At 38.9% G+C, this 15,268-nt stretch overlaps 1 protein-coding gene across 1 annotated transcript in view; it reads left to right on the top strand.

Moving 5' to 3' along the window:
• LOC103775973 (glutamate receptor ionotropic, delta-1-like) overlaps positions 1-14,964 on the top strand; it is a gene marked incomplete at both ends in the record, with an annotated part of 23,416 nt that extends 8,452 nt beyond the window's left edge. Inside the window, 3 exons of the mRNA XM_008943452.1 lie at positions 4,669-4,842; positions 13,483-13,644; positions 14,845-14,964. Of these exons, the coding sequence (XP_008941700.1) occupies positions 4,669-4,842; positions 13,483-13,644; positions 14,845-14,964 (456 nt within the window). The remainder of the gene's footprint in view (positions 1-4,668; positions 4,843-13,482; positions 13,645-14,844) is intronic.
• Between the last annotated feature and the right edge of the window lie 304 nt (positions 14,965-15,268).

Below are 15,268 nucleotides of genomic sequence, written 5' to 3'. Positions count from 1 at the left end.
TGCTGAAAGAAATTTGTAGGGTTCAGAATTGGCCTGTTTCAAATGCTGTTGAGTTACAGAGGAACAGTTTTAGCTACAAGCAGAATTAGTTTGAGCTTTGAGCTGATTTTAATGTGGACTTCACTGATAAAACAATAGTGGGTTGTGGTTTTTTTGTTTGTTTGTTTATCTAACTTTTGGTAGCTATTGGTTTATGTGCTTCTTTTTTCCTACAGTAATTATTTTTTAGTATGGAATAATATCTTGTTAAATCACAAGATCTTTTACTGTATAGACACTTGTTATGATCTGAAAGACTTCTGGACACCTAGTGCAGAGAATCCAAAGTAATGTTAAAGTTGATTAAATCTATCCACAGGTTAAGATGTTGTGAACATGTTAAAAAAAAAAACAGCTAATTGAAGAATTTTTTTTGGGATTTTCAACAAGTGTCCCTTTATAGATGTACATAGTGCATGGGGAGGAATTAGAATAACCCAAAAAACACTATTAACCCTAATACAAAAGTTCCACATGAATCTATAGCTTGTCTCTATGAGCATCCTCCTTGCTGTTCAGTCTAATCCTCCAGTTTTCTCAGGGATGTGCTTTCTGGCAATCTGTTTTGATTCTTTAAATTATTAATGTGATTAGAATTGATAATTTCCTCTCCCTACCTCTAGGAAAATAAAGATTGTAATGTGAAACATAATTGTCTCGTTTTGCAATCTGTGTTATGATAGCTGAGCACAACTAGGTCAGGTTTGAATACCCCTCTGAGCAATATGGTGAGGTATTAGGAGCTAACTGAAGGTCTTTGTGTGCAGATAAATAGATAAATCAATTCCCTGAATGACCAATATTTGTGTGTAAATAGAGAAATTACTTTCCCAAATTCTTGAAGTGTAAACTTTGCCATTAATATGCCACATGTTTAAATACAGTGTTTAAAGGAATTCCCTTTCAGTATTGGGTGGTAAGAACTACTGCTAGCCTGGGTGAATAGTCAGTCTTACACTTATGTCTGCCTACCAAAATACTTAGGTGCCCCTTGAAATAGTGAGAATAGTCAAATTCTTTCCCTTAATAAAGGAAAAAATCCAGAATAAGACCACTTACCTAAGAGAACATCTTTTAGCCTTGGGTAGAGTGCTCTCTCTCCATCCTCATTTGGGAAATTCAATATTTACAGACCTGAGAGGTGTCAAATAGACAGTTAGGCTCTTTAGCCTTCCTTTAAAGCATATCCCTGAAACAAGAAGCAGCCACCATCTGTATTAACTAAAGATTTATTTCCTGTTGCAGTAGTCCAAGTTCATGGATTCTTGAAAGCCAAAAAGCAGGCATGGGTTATGGAATTTTACAAGGAGTGCTTGCCTGGCCAAATCAGCTGATAAACTCTATTTTGCATACACATGGTGTGAGTCGTAATTACTGTGTGCTGTCTAATGCTGTGTAATGATCCAGGAACAAGACTGGAAATTTGGGATAGATTTGTCTGAAAAAGCAACCCCTAGGACCTAATTTAACTATTTGCTTAGTTGTCAGTTTCAGAGGGTAAAGAAAATGTTTCATAGAATGTGCAGGAATGAAAACATGTTACTTTTAAACAAATAACTAGATTATACAGTTCTCTATTTTAATGTACCAGATTATATATTTTAAACAAACCACTAGATCATAACTAGAAGTATTTTTTGTATATATCCTGTTATTGTGATGGATATAAGAGTAAGAGACAACTCCAGATATCCTTGTTTTTCCTTTTTTAGCTTGGTTTCTTTTTTTCTTTGTTTTTAAACTCTATTTCTCAGTCAGAATGCAAGTGACCTTTCTGCATGTCCCTTTTAAGGTTTCCTGTGCTGCTAAGGCAGGACCACGAGTATTTTGGAAACAAGGCTGCAGGGAAGCTGCCTGTGTCAGGCAGGAGGGAGGGGTGCAGTCCCCTGGCCAGGGAAGCTGCAGCTGGGCTACTCCAGCTCAGGATTTGACCTGCTCTTCTCTGCATTTCAGGCACTCATCCATGCTCTCCTGCTCCTGGACCTGCCTGAGGTGCCCTGTGGTGCTGCCTGGGGCTGTACTGCCCTGTGAACTGGCATGGAAAAAGACCCATAGTTACCTTGAGCTTTTAGAACAACAGCTCAGAACTGCAGACATAGACCTTTTGTTAGTAGCTCTTCTAACAGCAGCCTTTTTATTCTTTATGTTTCTAAAAAGGAAACCAGTTTCCAAAAGGAATGGATCATTTGCTGATCTGAATGTCCATTAGCTGAAAAAAAGGCAGGAGCCTTGTTGCCCTTGGCATTATGTACTGAACTGAGGTGTTGAAGCATTTAGCTACTGCCAGCTGTCCACACAGGAAAACGTGGCACTTTCAGAGTCAGGTTTAACCCAATTTAGGTTCTGAATTTCCACCCAGAGGCTCCTGTTTTTCTTCTTTGGCTGTACAGTAACTGGGCTTTTATGTCCAGGACTCACTTGATGCCTACACCTAAGCGGGAAGAACCTGGGTTAATGTGTCTAAAATAATTGATCCCTTCCACTACTTCACTTCTGGAAATCCCATGGAGGAAGCAGTTCTGGTCTGCTGCTTATAGGCTGACATGTCTCAGGTCAAGGATTTTGGCACAGGTTGTAAGACATCTTTGAAATGCTGTGTGTCACTTGGGGAGTGTGCAGTGTGAGGTGAACTGCAGCCTTGGGAGCTCTTGAGCTTTTCCTTTGATTATTATTCTTCCTGTTTCCAGCCACTCAGTCTGAGCTTGCCTGCCAAGGAATGCAGCTTAGGGGGTTATGACTTAAAGCTATCCCATGAAATTTCCTCTCCCTCAGACCATGCCTTAAACATGCTGTGTGACTAAAATCCTTCAGCCCTGCAGAAGAGGAGTCCAAGGCAGCAGTCAGGAGGGACCTGTAGAGCTGATGGGTCTCCTTCAGTGTGTCCCTACAGGTGCCACTCAGCATTTTCTATTAAATCTTTGGCTTCTACGAGGCTATATTTATATTCTGATTTTCTGTTTTCCCATCACACCAGTTGGTCTGTGGTTAGTGTCATGAATTTCACCTTCTGCGAAGTTCAAAATTCACCTCCCTAAAAAATGATGGGAAATCAGCAAAGAACTAAATTGAGCCAAAGCTACAGTACTAGTCAACCATAACAAGTAATTATAATAAGCCTGTGGTCATTTCAGTCACAGCTTGATAGAGAAAATGGCAAGAAAACAAAGTATTTTTTTTCCTTGAATGTTAAAAATATGGGGTCAGGTTCACTTCTGCAGAAGACACATCACAAGGTGTAGGGCCTGTTGCCCAAGTAAGTAGAGCAACATGAATTATTTGCAGCTCCCTAACCTGCAAGGGGCTGAGAGCAGCCTGGAGCAGGCTAGGCAATGGGTTAGCTGGAGACAGGCTGATGGGACTTGAAGATGCTGCTGGTGGCAGTGGTAAGGAGCTGGGATGCCAAACTGCTCCTTGCAGAGGAGGTGCCTGGAGGGATGAATGCAGTCAGAGGTGCCACTGCCTGTCATAGAATCATAGAATCCTTTAGGTTGGAAGGGACCTCCAAGATCATCAAGTCCAACCCTTGAGCCATTAGGGCTCTAAAGTCCTCTGCTCAAACAGATCAGAATCTGTCAGGGCTGGAAGGGACCACAAGGAGCCCCCAGTTCCAACCCCTCTGCCATGAGCAGGGACACCTCCCACTAGATCAGGCTGCCCAGAGCCTCCTCCAGCCTGGCCTTAAAGACCCCCAGGGATGGGGCCTCAACCACCTCTGTCCTTTCTCACAGTGAACTCCTGGCAGGAAACAACCACCACAAGCTGTGCTACCATCATGATTCACCTAAGCCCATAACTTTCAAACTATTTATCCTGGAGTGGAAAAAAAAAATAAATAATTTTTTAATTTTGTGGCTTTTTTAATATACAAAATATGTAGAGCATACAGTTGAGTTGGCTTCAGTTGGATTATAAGGGCAGTAGATGCAGAGTCTGTCCCAGGATGGATTAGAAGACTCCAACATGGGAACTTCTGCAATGAAACTTTAGACAGTGCAAAGACTGGAAAGAAGAGCAGTTTGTCCGTGTGTTCTCCTTATATCTTATCCCAAATTACTTTGTGTGAAGAAATTTGCAGTCTTAAGTGTGTCAATCCCTTCCATGAAGTTTCTTTGATTTCATTTACTAGCACAGATAACCTCAAAAGACTTCACTGAGTCATTCTCAGGATTAATGTGTAGAAATGATATATTATTCTTATGGGAAAAATGTTTTCTTGTCATGTTCCCAGATGTAAGGGCTGCATTTCCTAAAGGTGGTTAGGTTTTTCACTTATTATTTTGTTCTGAGGATGTAGGGAGGTTCTGCTCTGTTGAACCAAAAATCTTTCTGTGTAAACTTACTTTGAAGGCTCTTGATTTTTACTCAGAAGCCTATTGAGACCATGTTGGTGCTTTTTTTATGAGGAACTGTCTCTTCAGTGTGTTAATTCCTTTGTTTCAGTGTAAAAAAACTACCATTGTTGTCATTAAAGACAAAATGAGAACATTGGCCTAGACTGAACATATGCATCTGTAACTTGTTTCTTCTAATATTTTAAAAAAAACCCCAACATTTATCCAATAATGAAATGGATATAACAAATATCTGTTCAAATATATGTTTTTTAAAAGACTGTGTCTCTATTCACAGGAAATCACTGATAATGAAATCTTAGAACTGGTGCATAGTGCTCTGGGCAGGATGACAGTTATCCGGCAGATTTTCCCTCTCTCAAGGGACAACAATCAGAGGTGCATGAGGAACAATCACAGGATATCATCACTGCTGTGTGATCCACAAGAAGGCTATCTTCAGATGCTGCAGGTCAGTAGATGTGCCCAGCAGAAAAAACCCATGTTGAGGATTTGATGTGAGATATTGTGCTGTGACAGGATTACCTCTGTGTAAATCTGAGCATCTAAACTTTGGTCAACGTTTGCTGACTTATTGTGTTTCCCAAGAAAGAGTGGTTTAGATGTGATGTTACATCCATGAAGTACCAGCAAGTGGTTGCACTACCCTAGAGCTTACTTCTATTTGAAAAAGGAAAATGTGCTAAAATAGTCTTTCTGCTTACTTATTATATTTATGCCTATGAGATAGATGTTGTGAAAGGGTTAATCTGGGAGGATAACAGAAGTCTGATAGGTACTGGGCTGTGCAGCATTTCATACTTAGTTAAATGAACTGAATCCACCTGATGGATTCAATCTGTCCTGTCTCAATAGTCTCAGAAGTCTCTAGCAGCTGATAATTGAGCATGGGAAATATGTGCTATTAGTTCAAGTTCCAGATTTTGGTAACAGATCTGACGCTGGTGTAAGCAACAGCTCAAGAATTCTTGGCAATCTACCTCAGATATTAGAATTTTTCCTGAAGTAATTTCAATGTCATTTTGGATGCTGTTTCCAAGGATGGTGCAGTAATTTAGAAACACAAGTCTTGTGCTTTCTGTGGGACCCTGTGTGTTTCTGGTTTACTTTAGACACAGTTAAGAATCCCAAATGTTGATTTTGAGAAGCAAAACATTCCCAGAATGTCTCTTCCAGAAATCTCATCCCACTTTAGAAATTCTCTTTAGGAGAATGGAGCAGTAATATTGCCCATCAGTTCCTTCTTTACAAACTGAAAAAGAAGAAAGGGATATAAAAAGTGTAGAGAGATAATTTGCCTTTTTGAAGTTGATTCCATAACTGTCATGTGGAGCCACACTGGAATGAAATATTGTGCAAGGTGAATGGCACGTGTGAGATCTCTCAAATTAGCTTCCCCCAGTTAAGTTTCTACAGATGGAATATAGGATGTTTTTTGCATGTGCAGTTATATTTGAAGTGTTCTGTAGCTGCTTTTCGTTCCTAGGCTTTCCCAAAACATCTTACATAACACCTTGTGGGCATACAGCTCATGTTCATTTCCAAAGGTGAGTGGCATGTTATTAATGGGCCTGCAATTCAGGTAATTCTGATCTGCCATTCCTTTTTTCTTGCTTAAAAAATAGTTTTGACCTTTTGCTGTACAAAAGTACATCACTAAATTACCCCTGTTGCCAGAGGCTGCAGTAGCTCCCAGCTCCATGTCAGGATGCATGAATCCACCAGAGGCAGTGACTGCTTGCCAGCACCAAGTCCTTGCATCACTTTGAAATACTTCAACTAACACCAGAGTTTGGAAATCCCTGCCTCACGCCCCCTTGGGCAATCTCATATTAATAATTCTTTGTTGTCAAGGTAACTTACCAGCTATTGTTGGTTAACTGTTTATTTAATGTCTTTGAAGAAGAATGAGCTAATCCCTGTCAGCCTCTAGCTGTTAAGATTTTTATAGGGGAGAATTTAGCATTTTTAACAAGCTAGTAAAGAAAGAAACATTTATGTCATGGATTATTAACTTTGTTCTAGCTAAATTAATGAAAATCTTTTTGGAACTATTTTCTTCTCAGTATCTTTAGCAGCATATCCTGGAAAGTTGCTTTTCAGTGGGTCATCATCCCTGTTTGGCATTCTGACAAGGCTTTTAAAGATCAGGCTGATCTGCAAGCTCATCCAAAAACTCATCTGTTCTGGATGCTTCGTGGAAAGCCAATCTTCTTCCATCAACCAGCTTGTCAAAATTTTACTCATGCCCTTATTTCTTGCACATATCATGTACACATCTGGGCTTCTGCTTCAATGGGAGAAAAAGTCTTGTGAAGTTTCCTGCCTTAGTTGTTTGTTTGGGGTTTTTTTTTGTTGTTGTTTTTTTACTTCATAGGACCACATTTCCCTCTTTCTTCTTCATGTATGATATTCTGTGTCTAAGTCTTTTTTCTGAGTGGAAAAGAGACAGTTTAGAACTTGCTGTCTTCCACTGGCGATGATTATCTTCTGTTTTGGGCCATGAGCGTTGTCAGTATTGACTCATCTGGAGACAGACTACTGAAGCCCTTCAGGATTTATAGTTAAATCTAGTTAGTCCTAGATGGACCTAGTGTGCATCCCTGTGTGGCATTTGAATGGTGTTTAGTGGGATTACTGCCATTAAACTGTTTACATTATTTCACACATAGTCTTAGAGACTCAATTTGAAGACATTTTAACGCATGACCTGCTTCTTTCCAAAATCTTCCCCATCAAATATTAATTTTGAAGCCTGCCTACAAACTTGAATTTTAATGATCTTTTTCCTTTCATCAGGTTATTCGTGATGTCTTCATAAACTCAAAATAATTTCTTTTGCTGTTTGTATTTTTGAAGAAAGGTTTCTCTTTAGAAATGTAATTCCCATTACAGCTTGTTTCTTTTGATATTTACCATTTATACAGTTAATAAGCTCAATCTATGTGAGAATCTGTTTATGTTAAAACATATTACAAGGACACAGCTTATCAAATAATTCGGCATGGTCCGAAATATATAGTTAAGATTAAAAAGGCAAAAAAAAAAAATTCCCAGCAAACTGTGCCACAAAATTAATGAGTTTATTCCTCAAAGGATTCAGAATCCAGCTTCTCTGCTTAAGAACTATTGCAGGCATTGCTTTGGCATATTTGAAGAGAAGATGTTGAGAATTGCTCATTGAAGTCATACTCTTCTCTCTGTGTAAAAATTTCATTCTTCAAAGACTTGACCATCTTTGTGGGCATCTCTTACCAGTTGCTCCTGAAAAAGCTAAGTTTTTATTTATGAGCTGTCTTTGCTCAGGAATGACTAGAACTACTGTAAGTGGAGTTATTTTCTGGAGATATGTTTGGCTGCCTAAACTTAAGGGCCTGATCCTGCAGTTTTGTCCAACTAAATAGCCTTATTCTCATTTTGACCTATCTACCCTGCTGTTAATATACAGCTGTTAAGTGCTACTGGAGGCAGTAAATATTGATTAAGTCCTATTAAAGCATCCAGTTTCTCCTGTAAAGGATTGATGAGCCACATTTTCCTTTTCCTTACGTTACAAAGCTACGTTTGCATCTCTTTAGCAAAGTCCAATTTGGACTTTTTGGCCAGATGTTCAATAACAGTGAAGCTGCTTCTGAGTACTAGATGAATGAAAGGTATCCTTGAACTGCCTTTATTGGCCATTGCACAACATGATCTCTCCCTGAAGCCTGATGGCATGTGTTTTATACAAGGTGCATTAGCAGAAGAATTGGTTAAAAACCCCAAACAACCATGGGTGTCCTCTGGCCATGTGGGATTTTATGAGCACTGTGGAGGCTAGAACCCCAGATATGTTCTGGAATGAGCTTTACCTCTCTGAGTATACCACCTCTTTTGACTTCTGGATTTCTTTATTTGCATAATTATTTCATTGACTTTATGTTCAGTGCTCTATCAGGGAGCAGACAACAGTGGTAGAAGAAAGGGTCAGTAGCTCCATTTTAAATTTTTATTGCCTCTGAAACTTAACTTGCACCCCTATTTATTTATAAATGAGGTAGGGTAAAATGCTGATCTTATATTCTATTTTGCAGTTGCAATATTACCTCTTGTTCACCTATCTCACCATTAGTTGTGTTCAGTTTCCTGTATCACATGTCTCCTGCTAGATTTTCCCTGGATAGTTAGTGTGACCTGTGTCAAATTCCTGAGAGGCTTTAGTGATCAAAGCCAATGCCTGCAGCTAACAAGTTTGAGCATTACAGGGTAATCCAGACCTTGTGTTATGTTAATATGTTGTTATAAAACAACCTGAGTATGAAAACACTCACAATTATGATATAGTCATAAAAGCTGAAGGACAGCAAGCATTCAGTGAAGAGAAACTGTAGGCAAGGAAAAGTGGTGTGAGAAGTGTAACTTAGTAAAAAGGAAAAAACTCTTTAAAAGGAAAGAAAATAAGCTTGGTGTGAGAAGTGTAACTTAGTAAAAATCTCTTTAAAAGGAAAGAAAATATGCATATCAATTAAAAAAAAATGATTATGAGAGTGCAGCCTTCTAAAGAAATCCTTGGAAGCCCCATTTTGAGATACTTAGAATGGGCCAAGCATTAAATAATACAGTAGTTAGATTCCTTACTGTCAGAAGGCTTGAATAAATATACAGTTCAGGTCTGGTTTCCTGTGGGTTTTAGGTAAGTTTTATCCAGGCTTTCATTTGCCTCAGTGATAATAAGTAGCCCTTTGGAAGTTTGGAGCTGACATTTGAGTCTTCAATGAACGTTTGTTTTTTGACTCTGGTTTCCTTATGAAGGCCAGACTGCTGGCTGTGATTTTGTTCTCCATGAGCAGCAAACCATGCATTTCAAACACAACCATTCAGACAAAGTCTCACAACAGGCTCTGCAGACTGATTGGAGAAAATGAAATAGGTCAGATTTGCAGTCTCTCCACTCTAACAATACCCTTGTAAGCACGCTGTTATGCCAGGAGTAAACCATCCATCTCCACTGCTCCTGGTGCAAGATGCACCCTGTCATGAGAGACACAAACAAGTGACTGCATTTGCCAGTTAAAACACAGTTTTAGGCCACGCTGGCACACAGGCACAATGATACCACTCCCCAAGGCAGGAAGTGTTTCTGCTGCTGGCAGGCTGTCCTTTAGTCTGAGCTCCTCTTCCATCTGCTTCATCCTTGGACCTGACTGCTGTGGCCACTCACAGGGTGATTTTTGGCAGCAGCAAGGTACAGATGCCCAGCTTGAGAATGAGTTTATGAGGCAGTGGCATCTGGGTGTCAGCTTGTCTTCCCAGCTAGTCTCTTTGGTGGTCTTGCCTGGCTGGAATTCTGCCTCTGTTGGCAACTCAGAAGTTTGGCTCAGTCTTTGTGGCTTTCTGGTCCTCCCAGAGAAGCACTTGTCTATGATGAGTGCCTCTGAAGGAGCTAAATGCTGACTTCCTATATAGCTTTAAAAGTAAAATGACTCTGGAAAATCTCATGAAATTCACATAAAAACCTCTATAAAATGGCATTTAATAATGTGATAGGGAGAGACTTCCATTCTCAGTGAAAATTTCTGCTCTGCTAGTCTGCAGTGGATTTTTTTCTTCCTTGCAAAATAAGGGTTCATAAAGTTTGTAATAATTTTTAAGAGGACATACCAGAACATGCCTAAAATTACTCATGTACAGGGCATACTCTTTAATATATTGGTGGAACAGTCACTACCATTTTTATAGCAGACTGATTACAATAGTCACAATACCTCCAGCTCTTACAGCTCTCAGCAACGAAGCAAAAGAGGACCTGGAAATTACTCTTTCTTCCTCCAAAGATGACAGAAATCAAATGTTTTTCTTCTAATCTAGGAATTTTTGTTAGGTGAAGGGGAATCTATGCAGGCAAATAATCCTTCCTGTCTCTGTTCCCTCTCTGAATATATAAAGAGGGAAAATTAAAAAGAAAAACAAACAAAAAACACTTCAGAGCTTGCAAAACCCAAAGTAGCCAAGTACATTGCCTTGCTTCTCTTGCTTTGCTACCTATTCTGAGTGGTACTCTGAGGAGTAATTATTCAATTTATTTTCTCATGGCTCTGACAGCACTGGTGGAAACAGAGTGTAGCTGATTCCTTGAGTATCTTACAAATTCCCTTTCAGTGGTCACGTCTGAGGGAGTTTGATAGCTGAAAATTAAAATGTGTGCAGTTAACAAGTTTTGTTCACTGAGCCTTTTTTGCTGTGTTAAAATGAAAATAATAGAAAATAAAAAATTACTGTAGTACTGGATTTATTGTGAGATCAAGCCAGAATTTCTGTCTCTGTTTAACTTTTTTTCTACAAGAAAACAGATGCACAGTAATGAATACAGGTAGAAAGTCTATGTTATTTTAAGAAAAGAGTGAATATTGTTTTGTGAAGAGCAGCATATTTGTGTTTAAGTATGATTATTTTTCTGTCTCAGGAATTAGGAAAAAGAGCAGATAAAACTACACCTCACAGTAATTTAATAATACCTGCATTAAAAAGCCCTTAATAGGGTGTGGTTTGCATTCATTTATAGCTTAACTAGCAGACTGAACAAAAAAAAAATATTTAAAAAAATCCTTTTTCTTACTATTATAAATCCAGCCTTGGTTGTGGAGGTTTTTGCTGCTTTTTTTTTCCCTTAGACTGCCTATTTTCTATTCTAAAAAAGAAGTGTGGATTGTGTTCAACACAATGAAGTTCAATGTACTGCTCCATAGGGTATTGACTCTTCACTGATGAGGGTGTAAAATGTACTATTGTGTGCTTGTGCTTTCTACTGGAGAAACTACTCAGAACATCATTATATGAAACAAGGAATTTTACAGATTAAAAGTACCATATACTCATTTTTTTGGACGAGCCTTGCTATGTTTTTTGCAATATTTTCTTCTTCCTTGGTATATCTCCAGATGTAGGACAGAAGGACATAAGCAGTGGGGAAACTCCTCTTGTACAGACCATTTCTTGCTCTCAGGAGACAATGAAATGACATATAAAAAATCCATTCTAGTTCTAACAGAACAATGAGGTTTAGGTTGGTAAGCAGAAGACTCTTTTGCTTTGCTCTGTGGAATAAGGTGATTTAATCTGGATGCATGGTCATGTAGGCTGAGACCCTCAAAAGCAGATCTCTCAAGCTTTCAATCCATTACCTGTGCAGAACTGTGGCAGCTTCTCTAAAAGCAAGAAGAGAAGGAAAGCAGTATACCCAAGGACATCTAGTACATCTTATATTTTGCCACAGTGCTCTCTGCTAGCAAACTGGTTTGGGGAATGAGGTTGAGGTTTTCCAGAACTGAAAAAGAACAGTGCCAAAAATGAGGAAATGCAAAGCATTTCTGGTTTGTGGTCATTCCAGAGCAACAGACAATGAGTTGTCAGTTAAAAGTGAGGGTGTAAAATCAAATTGTGGTCCCTTCCAAACCTGACAGATTCTGATCTGTTTTAGCAGAGGACTTTCGAGCCCTAATGGCTCAAGGGTTGGACTTGATGATCTTGGAGGTCCCTTCCAACCTAAAGGATTCTATGAAATTCATTGGGAAGCAAAAAAGACCATGATGACATGTAAAATCTCCTCCTCAGCAAGTGGGGTTTGTAGTGTGTGGTTTGGGATGATTTATTTTGTGGGTTTGGGGTTTTGTTTTGATGTGTTTTTGTGGAGAGCAGCTTAACACAGGAAAAGTGCAATGTTGACTAATAAGGATTTGCTTTGTTGCTTTATTTGAAAGTTGTCTGGAAAATATCTGCAGAGTAGAGAGGCAAATGTAACTGGGCAGAAAAGACTTAGCTACTGTGATTCTTACTAACTCTTTAAATACTTTTCTTAAAAAGAGTGGAAATCTGGAAAGTAGCTGCTTTGGAAACTGTTTTTAGAAAGAAAAGGATTAACTGGACCAGAAGTTTACTACAAGCCAAGGGTGCAACAGTAACATATGTTTAATATATGTTTTAATATATACTCACGTTTTACAGCTGAGTAATATTTTTATTGAAAGTAAAAATAGCTGCATTAACTTCCACATGTAGCCTTTTCCTGGTCCTTAGACACCATTTTCTATGATGAATTACAGAACTCCAAATGATAAATGACAAATTTGTGGGTTGCTATGGGTAAAGCTTTCAGCTAGGAGAATATCTTTTTAATAATAATTTTTAAAAAGCTGCATCTGACTGATGCTAACTGGGGATTTGAGTTTAGTAAAGAGTAAATTAATACCCATGAATCTCTGTATATATTTGAAGAATGCATGTAAGTTCTGGAAAGAGGTGGAGAGAATCTAATGATTTCTTCAAAATCACTTCTCTCAGCCAACTTCCACTGCTAAAGTTTTACCACTTGTGATAGATACTCCTGCATGTCAAAGACCTGATCATGTGTTGCTGGCCATGCTTTGGTTTGAAAAATTAAATATATAGTTGAGCATTACTATTGTGTGTTGCTCTTCCTAGAGCCTTTGTTGTCAATTGTTGTTCTCTTTATCTGTCATGTAAATTGAAGAATAAGGAGACTAAAATCAATAGCTCTGGAGAAATCAGACTAGGAACCAGTCTCCTGTATATTTGGTGGAGGGAGATGATAAGACCAAAATAATACTGTAATTTCTCTTCCCTCTGTTTTTAACACTTGCCTTAGTATTATATTTTGCTGTGCCAGAAATTACCAAGGAGAAGGCTCAAATGAACAAAAAGAACTTAATTCCATTCTATCCTTTTCTCCTTGATGGGAGGACTGGCCAAGTACAAATCCTTGTCTTTCATTGATGGATAGCCACACTCCTCCTATGGCTTGAGTTTCCATTTGAACTAGGATCACTTACATCTTTACAGCACTGCATTGCAGTGCTGTAGGTAATGCACAGGCCATGCAAGTGTGCCAGAGTCCCTTAGCCAGGAGGGTTCAGATGCCAAGAAGGAAAGAAGGTGGGAGTGAGCACTGGTAGCTGAATTCCCTTCCTTCACTGTGGAACACATCAAACATACCCTGCTGCTGTTTATTTGTTTTCTTTTGTTTTATTTGTTTGCTGGTTGTTACAGTTTCTTCAACAGGATGCTCAAAGAGGCTCATTCTTATCATTGTTTGCAGGTTTCCAACCTATACCTGTATGACAGTGTGCTCATGCTGGCCAATGCTTTCCACAGAAAACTGGAGGACAGGAAATGGCACAGCATGGCAAGTCTGAACTGCATGAGGAAATCCACCAAACCTTGGAATGGAGGGAGATCCATGCTAGAGACTATCAAGAAGGTGAGAACAGGCAAATCACAATTGTGTGAGCAATGGAAAGAGTTTCTTCATTTCTACTCCAGATTAGCTTTTGAAGAGGTTTATGACCTCTGTTCAACTTTGCTTTGCTTTAGTGCAAGCGATTTACAGCTATGAGGAATGATCTACAGCTATTAAACAAGCAGATGATATATTGCAAACAAATTATATGCACTACAGTGGTGTTCTAGTGGTGTGTGTCCTGTTTCTGTTGCTCTCATAGCTGCTCTGGGGAGGCAGTGTGGTTAGGAATAGTTATGCAAATCAATGTGTGCATACATCTCACTAATTTCCCCAAGAGAAGAGCTTAAGGAGATCAAGGGGCCAAGGAACAATAAAATTTAAAACTTATGTTCCATTTATTACAGCTCAACTAGTTTCATGAGTTAGCTGAGCATTGGTAGGTATCTATTTGTGTACTGCAACCCAGAGCAAAAGGCTTCTGATTGAGCTAAGCTGCTAACAATGACACTATCTTGCAGCATGTTATGAGGATATGAGTTAATTTGAGAATTGCTCAAATATGACAGTACTGGGGCTTTTCAGCTGCATGGTAACTTCTTGTATCAAATTTTGGATCCAAATATTAGCTGAAAAAAATTCCTCATTTTTTATTGTATTAACTTTAGCAACTATTTGGAAAAAAACCCACCTATATGTACTGAGGAAACAATTTTCCTCTAGTAAAGTGATCACACGTTTTTGTTATGTGCTGATGAATCCTAATGACACCATCCCTTGTTGCTAAATTAATGTAAATTTTAGTGTCATTTCAAGCTTCTTTGCTGCAAACCCTAAACCAAATTCCATGATACCTTCCCAGAGAGGTGTTAATAATACATAAGATCTTCTCTTTTCCTCATGTCTGTTTTGGGAGCACAGCAGGCTTACTCTTTCTTTTGGACTTGGAGTTCATGCCTTTATACTCAACCCCAGAACTGAAGCAGCTGCCCTCAGTTACACTAAAAAGGCTGTTGTCTGATGGCCCAACAAGGCCCTTCTCTTTTCCTTTGGGGTCTGTTTTTTTACTGGCACTGTTTGAGCAACTGAAGAACATTTAATTGCCACATTTAAAACCCCAGTAAACGTTTTCACAGCGTATTTGGCACACCTTTAAGGAAAAGGTGTGTTTATACAGGCAAGTTTGTTCTGTTCTAAAATTTCTGAATCTTCTTTCTCTAGGGCCATATAACTGGGCTCACTGGTGTTATGGAGTTCAGGGAAGATGGTGCAAACCCCTACGTTCAGTTTGAAATACTGGGCACTAGCTACAGTGAAACATTTGGCAAAGACGTGCGGAGGGTAAAGATATTTTCTTTCCTTCTCTCTTTTGTTTTCCTCTGAATAACACACTTTCTGCTTCACAGGAGAAAAATCTTCTTCTTTAAGAATGAATTAGTGCTACACTGCAGAATAAACTTCATATAAGAGCAATATCTTCTCATCTCTTATCTTGAAAGCTAATTTTAGATTGGTAGGTAACAGTCCTGCAAGTTGTTTCCATGTGTGCAGTAATGCTGCAGTGCCAGAACAACACTGTGAGCATAACAGGGAAGACTGCACAATTCTGCACACGTATTTCATTGTTAATTAAGATATAATTGAT

Source organism: Merops nubicus, unplaced genomic scaffold (assembly GCF_000691845.1).
Source record: "Merops nubicus isolate BGI_N331 unplaced genomic scaffold, ASM69184v1 scaffold13837, whole genome shotgun sequence".
In the NCBI taxonomy this organism is placed as follows: domain Eukaryota; kingdom Metazoa; phylum Chordata; class Aves; order Coraciiformes; family Meropidae; genus Merops; species Merops nubicus.
The sequence above is the reverse complement of the archived record's forward strand: the minus strand, read 5'-3'. Positions and strand labels throughout refer to the sequence as shown.